Source organism: Hyposmocoma kahamanoa, unplaced genomic scaffold, assembly GCF_003589595.1.
Source record: "Hyposmocoma kahamanoa isolate Upper Pololo Valley unplaced genomic scaffold, ASM358959v1 175, whole genome shotgun sequence".
Taxonomy (NCBI): domain Eukaryota; kingdom Metazoa; phylum Arthropoda; class Insecta; order Lepidoptera; family Cosmopterigidae; genus Hyposmocoma; species Hyposmocoma kahamanoa.
The window spans coordinates 681548-707112 of NW_020653685.1; the positions used below are offsets into that span (position 1 = coordinate 681548).

Below are 25565 nucleotides of genomic sequence, written 5' to 3' on the forward strand. Positions count from 1 at the left end.
GGATTCGATCCCCGGCTGGGTCAATGTAAATGTCTGGGTGTTCGTCGTACCGTCGTTGTTTCAGATTTCCATAACACACGTGCTATAGCAAATTACTTTGGGTTCAAAACAATTTTTTTTTATAATACCCAGTGACTGGACGAACAAGTCGTTAGCCTGGTGGTAAGCGACATGCCTGTCCATAACAGTTGCAGTGCCACTCAGAGCTTTAAAACGCAAAGATCGGAGGGACACTGCCACTGCACCCGTCACCTGAGACATAAATTGACAAGTCCCATGTGCCTGTAATTTTACCAGCACCCTTCAAAACCGGAACCAGAAATAGGTAAGGTGGCAATACTTCCCCGGACGAACTCTTTCACAAGGAGCTCTACGGCTAGTGTTGTTGAACAAACGAATCAAATAGATGGTGCTTATTGCATAGACCTTTATGGATAGTGTCGACTATTCTTTTATTTTGTTTAGGATTAGCGCCATCTATCCATATTAGGAAGCGTTAATTTATTAATTAATTTGTAACACACAACGCCATCTATTGACTCGCATCGGTATTTCAATAATACTAATAGAAAAAAAATACTGACTTCTTACATTTCATATTAAAGAGGAATTAATTAATACCCACGGTCATATACTTAACATAAACAACTACTTCCAAGCTATTGTTCAGCGCCATCTAGATGTAAGACGGAATGTTGACTTTTTCAGAGCTGCGATCTGTATGACGGAGATTAGCAGTCCTCTAAGTAAGTAAGTCTGAGTTATTTGTCCATGGATATAGGAAAGATTACTTAAAATGAAAAGTTAAAAAGAAAACTGTCACTGAGGTAATACTACACAATTATCGCTAATGCTTGTCTCATTACCTGTCCCTTTCCGAGGCTGACAGATTGGTAAATGCTGTCCTCACTCAAAGGGTCACCATCGCGCTCCGTGAACGCACCCGACACATATAGACTTTTCGGCACCAAGCCGCTTTCGTGAACGAAACTCTACAAACACAAAAGCAGAAGGTTAATTACACACATTTTTGCGACAATTACAAACACAAACATTTAGCGTACTATGCAAATTAATTTAAAACTTAAATGCCTTGTTTGTTACAATGAAAAAACTACAATGCGTGAAGTGACAAATGGCGCCATCTGGCGGTTTGCAACAGATCTATACTATATTGTACATACACAAAGAGACATTACGTTACAACAGTCAATACACAAGACGAAAGGCAGCCTTATTGCTAAGCAGCAATCCCATACACACAACCTATGGATTGTAGGATATCATGATGGGACTTATTTGCTAATCATTTTATAGTTAGGAAGTCCCGGGTTCGATTCCCGGCAGGACCAATTCGGGAAATGAGTTTTTCTAAATTGGTTCTGATCTGAGTGTTCTGGATCCTCACAGCACGGGGAAATTTCTAGTTCGAGTCCAGGCTAGTACTAAAATAATAAAATTAACCTAGGATAATCTCAGTACAGAGTACTAAAAAACCGGCCTCAAAAGTAAGTGGAATTACGTCTATTTGCTAAGTTTTATTGAAATATCCCCTAGTTCGCCACTATACAGGACTTGACACTGGAGATAATATAAATCGGTTCTCACTACTCAAAATATATTGAGAGAAAAACGCCTTGAATTGGAGAAATAGCAAAATCAACCATTAAAGTAATTGCTCCTAAATTAAAGTTAGGCGCCATTTATAAAAATGAATCTTCATGCGTGAACGGCCACCCTTCGAGGATGCTTTTCTTCAAAATGAAACGGGACCACTATTTTTTGTTTCCAACATGCCTTTCCAACTGGATACTTCCACCCCCTTTCCAACAAAAAAAGAATCATGAAAATCGGTTCACAAATACCGGAGTTATCGCGTAACATACATAAAAAAGAGAACATACAGACGAATTGAGAACCTCCTACTTTTTTGAAGACGGTTAAAAACGCTACCCATTTAGGAATATAATTCCCTTAATCGGTCCTGGCGGGAATTTAACCCGGAATCTCCTCATCTAGCGCCCAGAGTACTAAACACTAGGCAAAGTTCTAAAATATGTCGTACTGAAACTAAAAATACGTCTTGAACATAATTACAAATGATGGTGATACATTTGAGTGAATATGACGACTTGTTAAAATATTATAGCACATTACATGACACTTAAGTGTAACAGTTGATGTGACGTTTTCGTGAACATAGCTCTTTGACTGTACAGTGTTTAACCATATGGTCGTTCAAACCGTTTGACAAAAAATAATGTTCATAAAACGCGATTCAAACTCTGAGGTAGTATAGACTTTTAATGTGAACAAATTTCACTATAGACAACCATTAGCAATAGGTTAAAAATAAATAAGGCGTTTTGAATGTTTTGGTTGAGTGGTAATGAACAATAATTAATCGGTCAAACGAGCTGAGTCTATTGAGACCTTTAAAACTTTACTGAAATCTTTATACTATTTTTTATTTCAAGACGAATTAAAATGACATTTGCAGAAGTAACTATCGTGAGATTGTAAGTGGAGATAAAATTATACAGAAACTCATTAACAACAATAATTTTTCTTTGCAATAAGTCCGCTGGCCTTTGTTCTTTGTTTGTTTTGTATTTATTCTTGTGTGCAACAAAGAGTATATGTATATATTGTATTGTAATGAGTACGGAACAACTGATTTTTTTTGCTGTTATCGTTTACTTTATTCTAACAGTGTTTCGTATTGTTAACTCTTTTTTTTTACCGTCTATTTATACAGCATGTACAAATTACAAAAATAACAGGCCACTACTATGAAAACTTTAATATATTAGAATAAACCACGACCGCCATGATTAGCAGGCAGGTAAAGCAAGTATGCGCCGAAGCTTTCTCTATGTGTTTCTCTTAAATTAACGAAATTTGAACGACCATTAAATACAAAGATGACATAGCGCGTTGTGAGGACCCGCACTGTTAAGTGCAGGTGTACTGAACAATAAAACCGTACGTCGTCGTAGAACTGCTGAGGCACGTTACGCGACGGGTTTATAATGTCCGTCTGCCGCACCAAGACGTGAAGAAGAATAATAACTTTAGTCAAAAATAAAACAGACGTTAAGAATAAAAACCTAAAATTGTATTATATCCTGTCATACAATTGTATTAACATGTTTTGTACCATGGTGAATTTAAAAAGTTCTTAAGACTATAAAAATACAAAGAAAAAAGAAATAAAACATATTTTTATTTACGATATAGTGTCCTTCTATTTTGATATTAAATTACCTACGTACTGATCTGCCATTCTTGATCATCCACCATAATAATATACGATGATCTCGGGTGGTCTAACGATTTGAATTGTGAGCGCTGGATAAGGGAGCCCCGAGGTAGATTTCCGGTAAGATCAACTTAGGAAATGAATATTTCTAAATTGGCTCTGGGGTGAGTAGCGCCTAGGAGTGAATTATGTTGCTCTGGTACTTGTTGCACAAGGACTTCTAGTTTGAGACCAAGTAATTGATGTGGTTATCTAGCACATTATTATTACCATCCGCAGTACTCGCAGTACCGCGAACTCACCCACTGCCGGATATAGGCCTCTTTTAGTTTCTTGTCGTCAATTTTCAGTTATGAAATTAATTCTCTCAAATTGTAATAAAAACCGCAGTAACTTAAATCTTATTGTTAGGAATTATATTATATATAGTCTCTTTTTAGATGATCGTTGATTTTGGAAAAATTGAAGTAAATTAATTTGTTACTCCGCGAATCCAGAAATTGTTAAATAGTGCAAAATACCTTCGCTTGTGTTGAATATTTTTTTCATGCAATTAATTTTTCCACCCACCCTCCGCATAAAATTATAAAATAAATAACACAAGCGCAACTAGTCTCAAACCACCACCAAAAATATACCCGACAAGTGTTTCACCACGAGGCATCCTCAGGAGTTGTTGATTACTCGACACAAAATATTTAACAGAAGCGCAGCTATTTTGCACGATTTAACCTTCGCTGAGTTTGCGGAGTAGCAAATTGATTTACTTCCATTTTTATTCACATGGACTTCTGCAAAGTAACACCTGAATTTATTAATTACCTTAAGTTGGAGGCCTACTATGAGCTTATAACCAGCCAGCCAAGTTCCATGCAATTCACTTGACGTGGTAAAACTGAATTGTTTAAATTCGTATCATGACCTACATAAAGTTGAACGGGAATGGCATGACGGGATGATGAGTTTTACTTTTAAACGTTAATTATTATCTCTGGCTGGCTGGCTGACATCCAACAAGAGCGAGATGAAACTACATACTAAATCATATGAAAGAAACAGAAAGATATACTACCCTGGGAACGTTCAAGCACTATTAATCGATTGTGTTCGAAATTGAGAATAATTATATTTTTTTATTAATTTTATTATTGATTATACTTACTACCGTTGTTTTGTAATATCGGCAACTTTTTAATCATACTTTACAATTTGTCGTACCACAAAATTACATGTCATGTCTAGTCATTATCATTGAAATTAATAAGGTGAGTTTGTAATTTGATAACATAATTGGAACGTATCTTGTATTCGTACATTTTCATTGATTGCATTAAAATCAAATTTGGCACTATTTAAAAGTTATTTTACGATTTTCAGTCAATAAAATTATTAAAATCCCATTTAAAAATTGCAATACATTCATGCCAATAATTTATTAATAATATTTTAAAAATTGGGAACACGACCAAAAATTTTCAAAAAGCGCTTAATAGTTAATAGTATTTATTTATTGACAATTGGCTATAAAGCCTATAAAGATAACAAGTAATTATGAAACTGAAAATATAATAAAACTTAAACGAAATTTCTTAAAAATGTAACAAAATCCAAAAAAAGTTAGTCACGGAGTAGTAGGACTTTTTTTGAATTGCTTGTATTTACAGATGAGACCGCCATTTGCTTGGCAAATAGCACCTCATGATATTATTTTGCTATGAAAGAAAAAGTGAACGGATTTCGAATGAGGAACGTAAACTACAATAAATTGTTTTTATGAGGTACGAATTTGACAGGCAATCCAACTTACAGACTTAAATAGGATTGCTGTAAGAGCTCATAGTAGGTCCCCTGGTCTTTTTAAGAACATCACCAATCTAAAGTGACTAATGGACAAGGCGAAAAAAAGAATTTTCAGGAGCGCAGATTAGTTATGGTCTCTTCGTGGCCTACCACAGTGGGTATTGGGATATAAGGGTGATAGTATGTACATATAAATAGGTATATGTAGGTAATCACATATCAGTTGAAATCAAAATGCGTTGTTGTAATAAAAGTCTCCAGCAATCTTTTAACACGGTATTTCCATCTTTAATAAACCATTACAAATCTATCCGTTTTGGAAAAACACACCCACAATACAGATAATAACATCGTTAAGAAACTAAGTCTGCATTTCAATATTTCAAAGTCAGTAATAACCTACTGAATACACGCTACTAAAAATTTTTTTTTAAAGTTTAAAAAATTTGTGGCTGAATCTATTTAGATATTGGTTTTTGGTGAATAAGATAACCTTGGAATAATATATTGTGTTTGTTTCATTAAAATCGGTTATCATACATAAACGATGTTCAAAATTGTATAAAAATTTAAATTTGTCCTCCCGATGTGAACGTCGACACTTAAATTTGCCGTATCTAATTTGCTGGCACCTTATATAGATAATGTCTTATAATTCGAAATAGTAATAAAATTTATGAATAGAAATACCATGTTAACTAATTCCATGTTATTTAAAAACAAACTTATGAAAATGGAAAAAAAGGCTATGTAATTAGCATAGTCCTCAAACGCTGAGTCATCGACACTTTTGATCTGTTTCTTTGTTCTTTTAATTTGAATTTATTTTTACAATTTTTTTTTATATTTCTTCTTTGTTTAATGTTTGAAATTTATGTGTTATGCATGTCAAATAAAGCCGATTTTATTTTTTATTTATTTTATTTTTACTGTATTCCAGATGTAATGAAATCCTTGTTTTTACTCGTATTATTCCTTTTAAAGTACATAAGCAACGTAGATTTGTACAATTTTTCATCATCATTTCACCCACTGCTGGGTATAGGTCTCCTGGACTTCGAGCCATCCATCACGATTAAGAAAGGATTACAGAAACATAAGACGTTCTGTAGAGTGATAGATATACATAGACAAGGTCGCAGGCCGTAAAAGAATCTGACTAATCATTGCGTATGTTCTTTAATTTGTTTTTTTAATTTACTGGCAGTGACATCTCGATTAAAGTGTAGTAGTTGTACTTAAATAAATTTAAGCATACCTTGCAAGGTCCGCCGAGGAAGTCGGGGATGAGATCCTTAGGTATATAGTCGAGGAGTCCACCGGTCTGCAGGTAATCCTTGCCGCCGTAGAACAGGAACTTGCTGCGCGTGTTCTCGTCTGGAATCACGAGGAATATATTTTGATTGGAGAGGAAAGTGGTTATTCATCACCGTCAACTTATTATACGTCACACAGCCGGACACGGTCTCTTCCAAACACTGGGTTTAGGTCATAGTACGCCACGCAGGTCCTATGCGCGGGTATTACGAGTTGTCCAAAGGTTCAGAACCTTCTTCAACGTGCAGATTTTCATCATGATGTTTTCTTCACGGTTGACGAGAGGTATTGTAACAAAACTTTCACATAATTTAATTATGACGTATTTATTACGCGCGGACGACGCGCGGATGACGCGCGTTAACGCGATTCATACAAGATTCAATCGCAGCTAGTAAACTTTAGCATATGTATTCATTGAGCCTCTACGGCGCCGTAAAAAATACACTGTGTGCATAGGCCCGTAGAAATACAGATCATAGGTAGGTACATGCTGCCATATGGATTCAAACCGTCGACCCCACAATTAAGGCTTTCAGCCGTTCTCTCATAGGGCAATCATCACTCGAACCATCTACCTCACAATTGAGAGGCAACCTTTCTACCACTAAGCCACCACCGCTCTATTAATATCTATAGACGATCCAACTTATTTGCCTAAGCTAGAACACGTTTAATTTACATTTATACAATGAATTAACAAAGCTATTCAATTTAAAAGAAATTAAATCCGGTTTGGTGTTAAATTAGTTTTAACGCGCACGCGCGTTATTAATGGGTTCTTTTATTTACGATATTAAATTGTCATTCACACATACTATCGTGTTTGTCGACCTCAGGAGCAGAAAGGGACCAGAAATGAACTTCGCTACATTTTTGGCAAACTTCTATCGCATTAGTATTATTAGGCTCTTGTGGGGTAAAGCGACAGATATACAAACCATATTTGTGTTGCAAAACCGAGAGACTCGTTCTGTGTACCGTTTAGGTTCTCGGATTTCTCTCTGAGAAAAGTTTAAGGAGGCTGGTATTATGACTGTGGCATCATAATACATTGACTCAAATATTTTGCATGCCCGTAAAAATATACATAATTTCATTAAAAAAGAAGATATTCATAATATTAACCTTAGAACTAAGTCCAAACCCATGGTACCACGATTTCATTTAACCTAGGTAAACAAATATTTTATGGGGAACTGTATACGTTATTTCAATAAGATACCGGAGCATATATTAAGATTATTATTTCGTAAGTTGAAAACTTACATTAAAAGTATTTGAATTGAAAAGTCGTATTACAAAATTGAAGAGTATTTGTTAGATAAAGATGTATGAAAGACAACATGAATCTAGATTCCAAACAAAGTGTATTTCATAGCATTTAAGTATATTTGAAAGGAGCAATCCCTAGAGCTTCTTGCTCGTTCTTTATAGGGAGATCAACGTAGTGAACCAGCAGTAGCTTAAAAAATGACGTATTCAAGTGTACAAATTTTAACTATAGAATAAATGACTTTGACTCTAAATATGTGAAATTCAAGATGATGTAATTGTTGAACGTAAAATTTGATTATCTACACGTCATTAAAACCGTCGTCAGAATATTGTAACAATAATTGAAAGATATGTATTGAACTCAAAATGAGTTACTTTAAACCTCCTTGGTTAAAAGTATACTCATATTCCACTGCTATTACAATAGAGTTATAACTCAAAATTTATGAAATTCAAGATTATACCATTTCTGAATGTAAAATTTGATTCTCTACACGTCAATAAAAATGTCGTTAGAATATTGTAAAAAACAACTAAAATATATCTAATTAATTACTTAACTCAAAATGCGACACGCTTTATGTGAGCTAGCTCCTAAAAAAAAAAAATTATCCTTATATAAAAATATGAAACTATTTTCTCTTTTATTTTTAAATACGTATATTTGGTAAGTAGGAAATAACTTTTACATAAATTTACACAGATCTTTCAATCGAAGTGAGTAATTCGTTTTTCGATCGATTCTGAGAACATACACTTTTTGAGTTAATGCACTATTGTATTAACAGTGCGATATGTGAACTTAGCCTAATGAGTTTATAATTTACTAATGTCGTGACAATCATTAAATTATATCTGAAAATTCTCTAAGGGTGGCAAATTTAATTTAAGTTTAGGAAGATGAATTATAAAATATTTTAATATTGATATTCGTAGTTCTAAAAAATCGGCATTATCACGTTATACATAGCTTTGATTATTTACTAACAAGTATCTACCTTGGAGCTGTTACACACGACGACTGTTAGCAGCGATGCAAACGCGCGACTGCATCGCTACACTTGCGATTTATAAACGATTGCATCAATGTCGCCGTGTGTAACCACGCTTAAGTAACTACTTCCTCGCACAGTTAAAAACAGTCCTTACCGATGAACGTGCTGACAATGGTCCAAAGAATAGGAAAGACTCTGGGTGCTCTCACTATCAACACCCTTCCCATGGTCTCAGGGTAGTTGGCCTCCACAATCTGGATGATGCGCAGCAGCGCTCTGACGCCTGGTCTCCATAGGTGCCGCATGTTCAAACCGTCCAGATCCACCAACATGCACCACGACTGGATCGCGTGTTCCGATGACCGTGTTGCCTCTTCGAGGAGCTTGAGTCCTTCTTCACAAACGTGAAGAGTCTAGAAAAAAGCGTTTAGTAGGGCATGATATTTTGTTACGTAAGAGATTACAATTTAGTAGTATAAATTACAGAAACATTTTAATAATCAAGATAATATAGTACAATATAGTACAGTAGATAAAGTTTACATACACAACATTAAGCAACAAAAAAAGTGTTTTATTTTTTACCGACTTTAAAAAAAAGGAGGAGATTCTCAATTCGACATTCGAATCGAAATTCATTTTTATTTATGCTACGCGATTAGTCTTCATTTCGATGATTATTTTTTATTGGAAAGGGGTACCTTAGTACTGGCCTTATTTAAATTAGAAGAAAACATTCCACCTCTAAGGGTGGCAAACTAGGGGATCAATCCGGTTTCGCGCACTGAAACTTGGCAAATAGATGTAATCCACGAACTTTTGTTCTGGTTTTTTTTTAATACAAAATTTACATTTTATTTATTTCATCGTTGTAGCCTGTACAATAGACACGATCTATAGTAGCCTAAGCCAATACGATAGTATTGCAAAGTTTGATTTTTTTAATTACAGCCGTAGTTTTCCACAATGCAATACATTAATTTCAATATTTTACGTGGGATACAACTCAGGCCACCGCTACGGGAATCGGGAAGTCAGTTAAATTGATTCAGTGCATCGAGTATTTATCCAGAAATAGAGACGAAATGTCATTTAATTTGTTTAAAAACTGCCATATCATTACTGTGACAACTGCGCTCCGATTGGCCAGCCCGAGTTCGAAACAAATGACGGGTGTCGTCAACTGTTTCACTTCGAATCGACCAGATGACTTGAGCTTTGCTATAATGGACGAAAATTACATACTTAATATTGAATTACCGATGAAATATGATACCGTTTGTTTTGTAATTAGATGTTTTAGGAGGTTTAGATTTCTTCAAAAAGACTGATCTGAACGACCACCTAACAGTTCCACGCCCACGGGTCTCTAAGGAGAGGGTTTATGTCACAGTTTGCCTCGCTGCTGGTCCAATGCGGAATGGGGACTACAAACGTTTGCCAATGGTTGTGAACCGTGTTCGACACGTGCAGGTTCTGTCACAATGTTTTGCAGCCAGAGCAAAAGAGAAAAAGTCTAAAATACACCGACTAAGTTAGGGGTTTGTGCGTTTGTGGTGAAAACTTTGGGGACTAAGATTATGTTACTAGATAAAATCCTTTTTTATTTTTTATTATTTAAACATTCGAGTATATTCTAATATATAATAAAAATTGTCCGGGAAATTAGGCACTGCACACTGAAATTAGGCAATAAATATTGAAGAAATAATGGTATATCGAGTTCTTAGGTTTTTGCGATAGTTACACATAGGAAATTAAACTATTTTTCCGGATTTAAATCGCGTATATTTGTTTTTTCAAACAAACCGACGTTTCGGGCCCTTTACAGGTCCCATGGTCACGGTCGACTGAGGTGGTACAGTCATCAACCAGTTATGTGTAATATTAATGCAAACCACCCTATTTTTTCACTATAGTTGCAAAAGTTATTAATTAAATAACTTATTTTTAATTTTACAAAGACAACATTCCAATTTACGCTACATTACGTTTACAAATTATTGTATGGAATGAATTTATTATTAATTAGTACTGCAGTCTTATGTTTGTTTGGGATTTTCATCAAAGGAAATATTGGATCCCAAACTGGTGGTACAGAGAAACCATCTGCCCCGTTGAAATTAGGATGTTTTTTTAATTTCAAAGGCCTCTCGCAGCATTCTGGGTAGATACCGGAGTTCTTTTACAAGGAGCTGGGGTTTGTCAAACTTCATTGAATGTTTAGGTTTATCCATGACATGCTCGCAGACTGCAGACTTGTTTACGCGACGGTGTTTGACATTAGCAATATGTTCTTTGACGCGGGTACAAATACTTCGCTTCGTTTGTCCAATATAAGAAACGTCGGTTTGTTTGAAAAAACAAATATAAGCGATTTAAATCCGAAAAAATAGTTTCATTTCCTATAGATAATAATAGTATCTCATTCCAATAACATCAGAAACCACTCACCAACTTCAAGAGGCCATCCTCGCCGATGGATTTCAACAGTCCCTTCACGTCCATCTGGCCCAGCCGGAGGATGTAGAGCGGTCGACCGTCTGTCAATAGGGTTGTAAGATAGTTCAAAATCTAGCCTGTACTTCTAGTATTTTAAAGCCTATTTATGTCGGGTACGTATCTAACTTTGCTGACGGAGTTAGCACTGCTTGACTGGAAAACAGTACCCTACTTATTTATTAGTCCATATACTTTCAACGACGAGCGAACGCTTCAATTCTATAATGAAAGGTGTACACGGTGTAAAGGTGTTAATAATCGATTACTAGACTTTAATTGATTGAACCGAATGTTTTTTTTCGAACAGCACTATGCAACCATAGGCAAGTCATAGAAGTATAGAGGAATAATAACTTCACTTTTGGACTACCATGTTTCAAATACGATTTGACGATGCTATTTAAATGAATATTGTTGGAAAAAGTGATGATATATCAAGTCGAAATCTTCGAAATATACGTGAAAGTGTTACTTATACGATTTATTGAGAGATAGATTTAGAATTTTAACCAAACAGGTTTGTTTACTTTTGTTCAAAATGGATTGGAACAGACTATAAAAAAGTTTGAAACTGCCTCCGTGGCCGGACCGGTTACCATGCCAGACTGTCACGCAGAGGTCCCAGGTTCGATTCCCGGGGCGGGAGAAATTGAAATACTGTGCGTTAAAAAAAGTAGCAAAATAAGGCATTTGTCTACGATTTTCGATGTTTTGCGCAAGATAACACGACCATAAAGTACAAAGCGACAATGGTGGACAGAGCTTAAGTATGTGGCACTCCGTATACTGTTGTCACACCGCCGCGCCCGCCAAGCACTTCTAGTGTATTTATTGTTTGTGGTGCGTACGTACAGGGCGCGGCGAGCGTGCACACCATCGAGTATATAACCAGAAATAGAGACGAAATAAGTGCCATATATTCCTGGTAACACATTAGCGATACAGCGCTTATAAATATCAACTCAATTTGCGCTGAAATATAGACAGGCCAACTACTGACCTGTGTGTACGTCTCCGTATATTCCAAAAAATATTCTGTATTTATTGTAACAAAGATAATATCTCTAACAATGCTGTGCTGTTGTATTCGGTGGTGTGGGAGATCAAAACAGAACAGCAAAACATCTAATTACAAAACAAACGGAATCACATTTCATCGGTAATTAAATATTAAGTGTGTAATTTTGCAATTTTCGTCCATTACAGCATAGCTAACTGTCAAGTTAATTGATCGATTTGAAGTGAAACTGTTGCCGACACCCGTCAATTGTTTCGAACTCGGGGTGGCCAATCGGAGCGCAGTTGTCACAGTAATGATATGGCAGAATAGTTTTCAAACAAATTAAATGACATTTCGTCTCTATTTCTGGTTATATACTCGATGGTACAAACATACAAACCGTGCTGCTACGTTTGTAGGGAGTAACACAACATGTTTTATTGTTCAATGACAATACTAACCTTTGTCATGATGATGCCATCCAGCAGGGAAGTATTGTTTGACTACGTCAGGGGTCTCGTACTCAGATAGAATGCGGTCGACCTGATGCTTTTTGCGCCAGAGCAGGCTCTGCGAGAGCATTTCTCGCGCTTTTTCTACATTGAAGTCGCGCGCGCGCAGAAAACGGAGAAGAGTCGTGTCGCTTGGCACCTGTAAAATTGTACTTGTGAAAACCATGTGGAAGAAAACCCGCATTTTGTTTTTAGTATCAATCATTAGATGTGCAAAATGTAAAGAAAAGGTATAACCGAGTAAAAAAAATACATTTTCAATGGTAGTGTCTCATTTTTGGCATAATAAATCTCTTTTGCGAGTCGTAATCTGATAAAACATGGAACAATTCACATTTTGCAATATATATTTTACTTAATTTCGTTTAATACAATAATTATAATAAAATAAAAGAAAGAAAATACAAATTTAAGGTAGTAAATAATTTTATGACTGGTAACATAATCGGGATTAAAAACATTTTTTGTGCCATTTGTGCTTTTGTTTCCCAAACTCGAATGTCTTCTTGTCTCCGTAGTGCGTTTGTTAAATTATTCTGTGTTATTGTTAAAGTTTTTGTTAATTGTCAATATTTTGCTAAAGATAATTCAAATTACAGAACAGAACCTACTCCTTTTCTAATTGCGTTAAAAATAAAAAGTTTAACACACCTGCATTCACACTTTGACAATGACATATCATGACTTTTTTGTTTACATTTTTTACATCTAGTTATGATTCATATGAATGGAAGGTTGTTACAACATGCCACAGTTAAAGCCAACAGTCAACGACCTCGGTGAACCATCAGTTTGCACTATGGACGCTGGACGAGGAGATCTCGAGTTTGACTCCCGGTTGAACCAATTTTGGGAAATGAATCGGTTCTGGTCTGCGTGTTGCGGTTATTGGTCTAAACGTCGCAGTACAGGGAATTTCCTAGTTTTAGACCTGTAGCACAATATACCTAAGACTAGAACATAATAACACATAGAATATGGTTCTACAGTATACTATTGGTGTATACTGTACCATAGAGGTTAACATAACCCACCGTTAATAGTGCGCTATGTTCTGTCTTAGCAGTGCGACATGGTTGGTAACATGGTATAGTTAAAGATATTAACAAACACGTGTATTAATAATTTTATATTTACAACTAGATATTCCATTGCAAGCGAAGATGGTTTTTAACATTGCCCTTGCCTGGGCAGACACATGAGCTTCTCTAAAGCCTTTATGGATTATATAGTTAATTTCTTCCGACAGATTTTAAGTTTGTTTTAAATCTTGCTTACCTTCCCCTTCTGCAGGTCAGCAATCCACTTCCTGAGTTGCAACAGCCGCGACTCCTGAAGCGGAGTCAGCTCACCCAAATACCTCTTGATGTAATCGCTGTCCAGGGTATATTGGTCTGTAACAACATCGATTATGTTCTGAATGGCTGATAAAGACAAATTTGTCACTACCTATTATTACTATAACATCACAGTCCGGAATAGGCAAAGCATTCTTGGATAAATTTGAAATAATAGGTACACATAGAGCGAATCATAGCTCCCGAAATTATTTTTTAAAAAATCAAAACAAAATGGGAACATGGTTGAATGGTTTTAGTAAACAAAATTTTTCTTCTAAATACACTATCAAATATAGATCAATTTTGGGGTTTTTTTGGGGAGAGACCTTTGACCAGCAATGGGAAATAATAGGTTAAAATAAAAAAAAAACACTCAAGTAATTCCTAGTCTACATCAATAAAACTTAAATTAAAATTAACTTTTTTATAAAAAAAATACCGACCACAAGTTAATGGAATTACGTCTACGTGCCAAGTTATATTGAAATCGGTTACCGGAAAGGGCGCGAAACCGGATTCATCACCTAGTTTCCCATCCATAGAGGTGGAATATTTTCTTCAAATTTAAATGGGAGTAAAAATTGAGGTAGTCTCTTTCCAACAGTAAAAGAATGAAAGAAAAAAATAATAAAAGAAAAAATGCAGTCGAATAAAGAGCCTCCTTCATTTCTAACAAAAAAACCATTAGTAAAATAACCATAGAATAGAAATTTATTTCCTCCCAATGGCTTACAAATATTACAATAACAGTTTGTAGAAACATAGATATTAGTAAAGCTACAATGGGAAACTGGTGTTCAAGCTAGGTAAAAGCTGTGTTATGGATCACCACTACCGGTATAATTATTGTTACTAATTACAGCTTTCTTACCAGGAGAGGTCTTCTTATTTTCCCGATATTTCGCATTCGTGGTAAGAAACCAGTAATTAGTGATAATAATTTGGTGAATAACCACAAAAGCCATCTATATTACGGTAACATAATAACTACTTATTTTTGATATAAAATGATCGTGTTACGCAGTAATACGTTTTATGCTTAGATGTGCAAAAATATACTGTTCTATATAGCCGTAAGATACAATGTCAATGTTACTAATTAATTACGATTACGAGAGAATTAAGTACTTTTATAAATTCAAGTATACTCATCAAAAGTTCTTCATTTTTCAAAATATAAAATTATATTTCATCTTATTCTTTTCTATTTATATTATTTTATTTCCTGAAAAATCCTCCGACCAAAACATAAAATCATCATCGTCATCAACACCAAGCTGTTATACGTCCCACTGCTACGCACGGGTTCCTCTACGAAGACGGTCATAGGTCATAGTCTAGTACTAGAGCTCCTTGTGAAAGAGTTCGTCCAGGGAAGTACTGCCACCTCACCTATTTCTGTAAATTTCTGAAAGGTAAGTGAGCTAGTGAAATTACAGGCATATGAGACTCGTCATGTCTCAGAGTGATGGGCGCAGTGACAGTGCCCCTGAGATCTTTGCGATTTCAAGTCTCTGAGTGGCACTGCAACTGTTATGGATAGGCGTGTTGTTTACCATAATGCCTACGACTTGGCGTCATAAAGCTCAACATAGCGAGGCTGCTGCGCGAGTAAACCGACCGAACATTTGCCTCGCCCAATCAGTATGCGACTATTGGTGTTGTATACGGCTGATGTATCATCCGTGTTTGTACGGGTAAAGTGGTTCTTTTTCTTCTTATTGTATCGATGGCATACACGATAGTGCAGGCTTCCAACACTCCGTGATTTCAAACGCGCCGATTTTTAGGGGCAAGCTCGCGTCACGAGTGAAGCGCCGATGCGTGTAGTGGCGCGTATTCGGGTATGTGATCTGAGGGTCACTGCCACGTGTCATATGCCTGTAATTTCACCAGCGCCCTTACCCTTCAAAACTGGAACGCAGTAATGTTCACATTACGGCTTGGAGGCTATTTGGTTGTATGTAGCCTAATACGGCAAAATATCTATGTAATATTAAAAACGATATTATTAATTTTAATAGATTCAGGCGTTACTTTGCGAGGTCGAATATTTTTGATGGTGGTGTTTGCAAATACGGTCAGTATTTGCTCAACACAAGCGCTATTTTGCATTATTTATCCTTCACTGGATTCTCGAGTAGCAAATTAATTTACTTCCATTTTTATGTTAGTTTTATTTCCTGCGTCATTTTTATTTAATTTACTTAGTCAGATTAAGAGCGCTCGTAGCTTAGTGAAAGAATGGTTACTTCTAATCTAAATTATAACGACGGCCCCGCCGAACACACGTGTAAAAGATTTTACAGTATTTCAGATTTATTTTCCAATAAATTTTATAATTATTCGGTACGCCAAAATTCATTCTACGAAAAATAAAATCAACAATCTCGCACAAATATTGCAAGTATGTATTTTGTGCGGTTTTCACAGAACATTTTCCAGAAATAACGTTTGGTCGAAATTTCCTAACCTCGAAAGTAATTTTGAGAGGAAAACGTTTTTTCTTTTAAACCTAACCTAATCGAACCTAATCGTGTCTTTGCGATAAATATTCAACATATCCTGAAAGAACAACTGTTTCGTTATAATTCGGTTTTCGGTGTAATGAAAATTCGAACAAACGTTATTTAGTACAAAAAAAAATTTCGAGTTTGTGATAGGTTACCATTTTGCACACTACATTGCTATTACAATAATGTTGTAACTCAAAATATGTTAAATTTAATATTATCATTACTGAACGTAAAATTTGATTCTCTACACATCAACTTAACCCGAAATGAGACACTTTATGTAAGCTATTTCTGGCCAAAATAATCCTTATTCAAAAACATGAAATTGTTTTTTCCTTTTTATTTTTAAATATATTTGAGAAATTGTTTAACTGTCTATAATAAACTGTAACATATAAATTTTAATGATTTTTTTGCGGGACGTTAATGATTCGTTTTTCATCGTTTCTGAGAAAGTCCACTTTTTGGGTTAATACACTATTACATTAACAGTGCGATATATTCTTGCATGTTTATAACAAACTAACTTTGTAATATGATTCGTGGGAATCATTAAAAATCTTTAAAATTGTAATACATTTTTGCACTTTCAAAAATTCATGACCAACTACTAGAATAACCATGTAACTATATAATATTCGCATTGACAAATCTTATTAACCATAGTAAAACAGAGAAATATTATCTCACATTTAGAAGTAAATATATATCACTTCTGCCATTACAATTTAAACACTACAAGCGAGCAGCCGCCGAAGTAATTTTTACTAAAATTAAAAATATAAAAGAGTTTTTTATTAATTTCTGATTAACTATCAATATTTTCGTGTTTCGTATTTTAATATAAGACAATGTTTTTTCACCTTTAATTTGTCATACATTGTATTTAAGTATATCCAATCACCAATGTGTAATATTACTTTTTAAGTTTTTAATTGCTCCTGTAGTCGCAGTTTTTCCTTTACAAGTTTATTCGGTGGGGTCGACGAAAAGGTTTATGGCTCAAGACTTTGACTTTAATGAAGGAAAACATCGTAATGAAACCTGAATGAGCTGAATAAACATGGCCGACTATGATTTAAAGAATATCCGACCATGACGATTATGTGAATCATGATTATGTGTAACCTAACCTAACCTAACTATAAAACCAGTGCGTGGAAATTATAGGCAAACGTCAGTAATGTAGCAATATACGAAATCCTCTCCGCCTACACACTGCAGGAACGTCCCACGTAACAAATTTTAATTCAACACCCCCGCCCCTATCCTGAGCGAGCAGGTCACGGTCGCCTCCCCCCGCCTCGCCCGTCTCCCGGTGCAAGGGTAAACGTTCCAATGTCAGTGGAGCATACAATTACCGTACATCTCGTATATTCCTGCGAGAAATTGTTTGTAGTTTTCCCTCGAGTAAATTAAACAGGCAGCCTTATTGCTAGGTAGCAATTTCCGTCCTAATAATAAACAAAGTTCTTAAGTTATTTAGCAAATCTACAGATGAAACGGCGTATAATAATTTATAATATATTTACATATAAACATATTTACAGGTATTAATTGCTACCGGTGGCGGTCCCTATAATACGCGGGCGCTGCGAAGATAAACAGGAACGCAGCGACCGCACACATAAACGCCATGATCGTAACGTCCCTGCCAGTAAAAAAAATTAACTGCCTATCGAAAAAAGAATCGCTTTGAGTGTACGCGTTTGTAGTGTAATGACAACATGGTTTTTTGCAAGGTTTTGTTGGTAACATATTTTTAACACCGAGTGAATGTTTTTTTTTAGATAACTTGTCTGATGAGGTGCCAGGTTCGAAAACACCACGATCTGCGCTCGGGTAGCGCGGGGACGCGGACCGACATCGATGGTTGCAAAAGTCCGTGCATTTGTTTCTGTGCGTCCTGCCCTGTAAGGAGGATCGATTTTCCACTGATACGTCTGGAAGGGAGCCAGATTTCACCATCACGATAGACCGTCTATTGGAGGATTTGTTGCGAGATTTTAGATGTGTAGGAGAGTTCTCGTCGGAATTCGTCGAGACGCGAGACGGGCCTGCGGACAAAGAAGGAGTTAGGAAGGATAGGGAGGGTGTAATGTACTGTATGGAGATTGAGGCTAGGATCATGGATATTCTCAGATGTTGGGAACGTGTATAAAGGCGTTAGGGGACTGTGCAACCTGCAACGATTACTGATTGATTCAACATCACTTCAACCGCGAGAGGTCCACTGCTCAATATAAGTCTCCTCCAAAGATAGCCACAACGACCGGTCTTGTATCCATTCAGCTGATTCCCGCTACCTTCACCAGGTCATCCGGTCCAACTTGGGAGTGGTCTGCCCAAACTCGGTCCTCTGGCCAATCGGCTATCTGATCCACGAGCAATGTACCCCGCTCGCTGTCACTTGAGCTTAGCGATTCTCTGGACTATGTAGGTTACACTGATTTTTTGCGGATATCCGAATCAGGGCTTATTCCCGTTCTTCGTCGTCGGGTACGGAAATAATTACTGTCAAATAAGTAATACTCAACCAAACTAAAACACGCATGATGCGAATGAAACTACATACTTGACATTGTCATCTGCTTTGTTCAAGTATTGTTTATTTGCCAGTAATTATTTCGGACGGATGTCGGACGGAGAACGGGAATAGATCCTCAGAAATAGCTGATCTGATCGCAGTGAATCTGCGCGAGCATAGCGCTCTCAATTGCCCTTTGGGTGACTTTGAGCCTTCTTTGATGCCCATAGTGCCCTCATTATTATAACTAACGTAACCGACATTTTTAGCGAAATTTAGTTATTGACACATTATCTGGAATCCGCGAGACGAGATGTAAAATCTCCTCTAATCGGTTCTATATCTTATTTAGTTTCAGCTTTATTATTAAGCAAAATCAACGTATTTGTCATTTTTTAGGTGACAACAGAACTTTAGGTGCCAATATGTCGAAAATTACCGGAATGCAAATGCGTTGGCTACATCGAGTATATAACAAGAATTAGAGACGAAATAAAGGCCACCCATCCCTGAAATCACAAATTAGAAAGCTGAAATAGTACAGCGCCAAAAACTGACCTCTGTGTGTACGTCTCCGTATATTCCAAAAATATTATGTATTTATTGTAATAAAGATAATATCTCTAACAATGCCGTGCTGTTCTGTTCGGTGGTGTGGGAAAAACAGCAAAACATCTAATTACAAAACAAACGGAATCACATTTCAACAGTACTTAGATATTCAATAATATAATTTTTCAATTTTCGTCTATTATTAGCAAAGTTCATGTTAAACTGGTCGGTTTGAATTGAAACAATTGACGACATCCTTCAATTGTTTCGAATTCGGGCTGGCCAATCGGAGCGCAGTTGTCATCGTAATGATTTGGCAGAATAGTTTTCACACAAATTAAATGACATTTCGTCTCTATTTCTGGTGATATACTCGATGGTTGGCTATGACAAGGAGGGCAACATAGTGAACGACCATGTCTCAGTGATTAATTACGCATTTAAGAGATGTTTAAAATATCTGCTTATTAATATACGTCACAGCACTTAACCTACGTCTGAGATCATTATTGTGTCGTAAGTATTCAACTACAGGATCTCGGTCATTTTAGATCGACCCAAGATACCAATGATTATAATCTACTACCAGAAGAAAAGCATCTCGACCTCTGAGTGTCACCGGACCTAATACGCGCTTACACCGTGGGTTTGAAGAGCTTTTTATCAACAATAGCTTTATAATAGGGTTTGCAATACGGATATCCGAATTATCCTGATATTCGTCAAATATTTTTTTCGGATCTGAAATATCCGGATTATCCGGATATTTACGTCGGAATAATTAACGTTACGTAAGGCTTAACATAAAAAAAATTGAATAATAAAAGTACTGTTGAATTGAGAACCTCTTCCGTTTTTCAAGTATCATTTAAAAATAACATTAAATATGTCTCGTTTTCTTAATGTTGTGGGAGTCATAGTCATATTAATTCATGTAACAATTCAATACAAGGCTGATCGTTTTTGTTTTGTATTCATTGTATTACCTTTTATTGATAAACAACTGAAAATGTAGAGTAAGTACATTGTCATATAATGGTTATAACAATGTTTGATTCTTTATTTAGTTTTCTACTTCTTATAGTGCCTCAACTAGTGAAAGTTGGCAACATAGCGCGATTTATTTCGTAGGTCACGGCATCTATTGGCCAAATTTTATTTTCAGTAATTGGCTAAAGTGCGCTTGATCCTTAGACACTGTTGATGTATGTAATTATAGCAGCACCTAGTATTATTCTCTTATTTCCCTTAGCAAAATGTTGGCAGCAAATCCGATATCTACTGTTCAATATTGTATCTTAGTCTATTTACAGATCCATTGTACTCGCAAATATGGCTTTAACGATATTCCGTAGCGCTCTGTTTTGAATATATTTCATGTTAAATATTTGACATCAAAATGCAATAGATACATAATTAACTGTACATTTTTAAGTGTGTATATGCATCTCTACTAAGGAGAGAGATAAATCCATACCACCATGATATTCCAATTTAAGTACACACTTTATCGAAAAATTTTGTGAATCCGACACGGAGATTTCCTCGCAACGTTTTCGTTCGCAATTAAAGCAAGTCGTTTCACATGTTCTGAATTGTAAATGATTCGGTAAATCGCATTGTTCCCTCCAGCAAGACTATCAGGCCAAAAGTTGGCGGATATAGTCTCCGCCCTAAGTCGGCTTTTGCCGAATGTGGGAGAGCCGAGTGCCAGCTGCCGACGCCTGTATATAGGGGTGGTGCGCTCGATGGCCTTGTACGGGGCGCCCATACGGGCGAACAGCATCAAAGCTCAGGGCAAGACCATGTTGCGGAGACCACAACGGGTTCTAGCGGCCAGGGTATCTAGAGTATACCGCGCGATGAGGCGGCCTGTGTCATGGCATCCCTGCCATGGGGTCCCCCCCACCATGGGATCTGGACGCGGAGGCGTTGTCAGTCATCTATTGGCGGACAGCGGAACTGAGGGCCGAAGGGGAGGAGCCACTTCTGGAGCACATTAATCGATGGCGGATAAACATCCGCCGGGTCTTGTTCCGGATGTGGCAAGAGAGGCTGCAGGAGCCGAGATCTGGCTGGACCATCGGAGCGATTCGACCCGTTCTGGGAGAATGGACGGATCGATTCTGGGGAGGAGTCTCCTTCCACCTTGCGCAAGTCCTGTCAGGGCATGGCTGCTTTGGCAAATACCTATGCAGGGTGGTACGAGAATCGACGGCCATATGTGGTTGCGCCGAAGATACGGCGCAACACACACTGCAGGCATGACCGGCGTGGGAGGACCAGCGGTCGTCCCTGACCGCAGTGGTAGGACACGACAACCGTGGTTCGAGCTATGGTTGGTAGCGAGACGGCATGGACTGCGGTGGCCTCTTTCTTACTGATGTAATGTCGCGGAAGGGGAGCGAGAGGGAGATCCCTCCTCATGTGCCGCAAACGCTCGGTGCGCAGGCGGCTGGCTTATGCCCGCCAACTGCCGCCCTGAGAGTGAACCCTGGGAATAAAAAACGGGGGCTTTTGTCACCCATTAGCTAAGGGTTCACGGGTTGGTTGGTGTGCCAAGTATTCCCGGCATGCCACTAACGATGGAGGGGGAATAGTGATCCCCCAGGGGTGAGTCCGCGGTGGCGGACAACCACAGACGGGGCCGTGGATCGTAAAGCACGTGGCCACAGCCCCGTCCCACATGGGGTGTGGGAATACCCGGGGGTTTTTATTGAGTAAAAGTCTCACATTACCACCGCGCCTCCCCTGACGCGGTGGTATCCATGACGGATTTTCCCCCGGAAAAAAAGGGAAGTACAGCCACCTTACCTATTTCTGCTGCCAAGCAGTCTCAGCGTGACGGGCGCAGTGGCAGTGCCCCTCAGATGCAACTGTTACGGACAGGCGTGTGTAGCTTACCATCAGGCCGCACGACTTATTCGTCCTGTCACTTGGTATTATTATAAAAAAAAATACCGCTGCCATAGAAGGTAGCCCAACGGACGCGAGGCGCAAATTGCTGTCCCAGTTGATGTTATTCACCCAGGTCCGTCTCAGGACGCAAGTTGATCTGCAGAGACCACATGATGAAATGGGGACATATCAACCCGATTCAAAGCCATTGTGGGTACGGAACCCTCACATGAAGTATGTCTCACCGATCCTCGTGACCACTGTGTTCGAGCAGCTGCACCTGCGAAGACCTGTTAAAGGCAACATATGGGGCATAGAAGTGGCTTTCTGGGTCAAAGCGTTATTATTGTTATAGGATAGGCGAAAAGCGTTTCCAAATAATGTTCCCTTTCGAATGATGCCCCTTTATTATTGAAGGTAATAGTGATGGGGCGAACAAGTCGTGCGCCTGGTGGCTAGCGACATGCCAACCTTAGCTCGCTCAGATTTTAAATGGCATAGATTTTAAAGGCACTGCCGTTGAACCCACTATAAAGATGACACGTGCCTGTAATTTCACCAGCACCTACTCTTCAAAACCGGAACGCAGTAAAGCTCTCAACGAACCTTTTAAAAGGAGGTGTACTATTACAACTGGTACTAAACAGGGTGCTGTATACTCACTACCGACATCAGCGAATTTGTGATATTTTTAATGAGGTCTTGTAAACAGTTCCTTGGTCTTAAAATAGGGAATTTCCTATGCTATGAGTCCAGGATAGCGAAATTAACCTAGACCAAAACCAATCCGAGACAACGTTCTTTTTTTTTCAACTTTCGTGCCATCAAAAAAGCTCAATTTAAATCATTTATAATTTAGGAGATGAGTGTGCCGTTCACTGTACTCCAGCAAGAAATTTTACACCAAAATATACGCTGTTTTATTTTTCAAAGAAACATAGACTGTACAGGTAAAATACGAATATCTCGTAATTAATACTCTAGCTTTGTAAGCATGTTTAGTTAACACCTAGAGCTGAATAATGAAGTATTCCAGGTAATCCAACTAATCTAGTCCGTAATTATAACTTGTTGACTAATTATTCGGCGTAGGACGAAGTAATAATGGGATATTCTGAATACTTAACGAGTCACGTTTGATTTGCAGACAAGGTCGGAAAGGACATCCTTTGAAGTAAGCGCCGTGGGAGTAAAAATTATTTATGGACGTGTGAATAACGTTTAGTAACACGACTTCTCGTTAACGGTGAAAAGAAAACACTGCGATGTAACCGCCGAAGAAGATTCACAACCCTTGGAAAACGAGGCAAGTCCTCGATCGGAAAATAAAACAGTGTGACGAAGGCCGAAACCGCCTCCTTAGAGGGAATGCAGCCCAGCCCAACCCGTTATAATAACAAAACATTTATTCATAAGCACATTTACAATACAAAAAAGTATAAAAACCGCCGTAGTAGCCTAATGGTTTGACCTACCTCCTCTCAAGTACAGGTCGTGGGTTCGAATCTGGGCTCGCACCTCTTGAGTTTGTCGGAATTGATGTATGAAATTTAATTTGAAATTTACCATGAGCTTTTCGGTGAAGAACAGACTTTTACTTATTTCAGTCTTTACAAAATTCTTTGAACAAACACGACTTTCACAGCGAAGATACCACCATCAAACGACACTTACAGCTGTACGTTATGAGTAAGACAAACAATTTTATGAAAGGGGAACTCTAAAATTACCCAAAAAGATTGTAGATCAACATGGCCAATACACATTCGATTAAAATTTGATATTTAATTTTTAAATCAGTAAGCTTAAGTGACAGTGGTATGTCTGCAGACTTGTTCTATAGTGGTGACCACGTCAAGGCAAACGTAGTTTAGGATGCCCTGCGGCAAGATGTACGGTCGACCTGAGAAAGTGGCTGGTAGCAGCTGGATACAGGTGGCATAGGACATCCCCGTTCCTTTCTATATAAGTTTTGATTATAGTGACCCTCCGTACCGACCCTAAGGGTATACGAGAAGGGCAGTATAACCTGTGCAAGCCAGCCCACACGGCGACCTTCTCAGTGCACAGACTTCGTCCGGTTCACAAAGTGCCTTGGGTGAGTTGCCTCGGGTGCACGCACGTACAGCGCCCATCCCTACTGTCCGGATAGGCACCGGAGCTGTTGGCAAGTTCACTTCCCGTTATGCATTGCACACGGTTGCCACCGCTAAGCTGTGGACTCTAAAGTCCACTACCAAAGCTCCACTTTTATGGCAGAGCTGTCGGCACTCTCACCTCTCGACGCCGTAGCGTCTCACCAGTTCCCAAAAACCTACGCGACTGGAAGGACCGCAAGATGTCTAGCACATCCTCTACTAGCTCTCCTGGCTAGTGCCGGAGATGCCGGTCGCAGTGTCCTATGACAATGTCCGGATATGGCTTCCGACTTAAAAGGCAACTCACGTGAAGCAGTGGATGCGTGTAAGTTGATGGTATTTAATTTTTTAAATGTTTTAAGTTTATTTACGCGCCGTTAAATGTCGCACCGACATGTAGGACATAAAATATCGGTATGTCATGTGTCAGGTTGGATAACACGGCCAATCAATTCGCTTATAAATATGGCGCTAAGTCCTAGTTAAATAAAATCGTTCAAAACGCCACCATTAAATAAGGTTCGACATTAAAACCAAATCGTAGTTAATATCCGATTGTTTCGGCGGCATAGTTCACTCCTGCCCCCGTAGTGTGGCGACGCATGATAGTCGCGACGCGCGCGATAAAATTGAAATAAGCGTGCGCTATTGGCTATCTAAATTAGATCTGATTGAGGCAGCCAATAGCGCGCGCTTATTCCAATTTTATCGCGCGTGTCGGGACTATTTGTCATGAGTAGCCATGCTACGGGGGCTGGTTAACTGTCTTATATCGCTTTGAAACTCTTATGAATATTAATGCGAATTAAATGATTTTCGAATCTTCGAAATGCATTATGTAACAATTCGTGTCATTCTTTAATGATGGTTAGGAAATTGGAAATGTCATAGTACTCATGCATGATACTGTGCAATTGATAATAAAATA

General features: G+C 37.8%; 1 protein-coding gene across 1 annotated transcript in view; it reads right to left on the reverse strand.

Annotated features, from left to right (window-relative positions):
• Positions 1-833: 833 nt before the first annotated feature.
• Positions 834-25565, reverse strand: part of LOC113225806 (protein real-time) — a 91334-nt gene continuing 66602 nt past the window's right edge. The window contains exons 4-9 of the mRNA XM_026458246.1: positions 13945-14090; positions 12616-12805; positions 11107-11195; positions 8807-9065; positions 6321-6439; positions 834-992 (exon numbers count right to left, since the gene is read on the reverse strand). Of these exons, the coding sequence (XP_026314031.1) occupies positions 834-992; positions 6321-6439; positions 8807-9065; positions 11107-11195; positions 12616-12805; positions 13945-14090 (962 nt within the window). The remainder of the gene's footprint in view (positions 993-6320; positions 6440-8806; positions 9066-11106; positions 11196-12615; positions 12806-13944; positions 14091-25565) is intronic.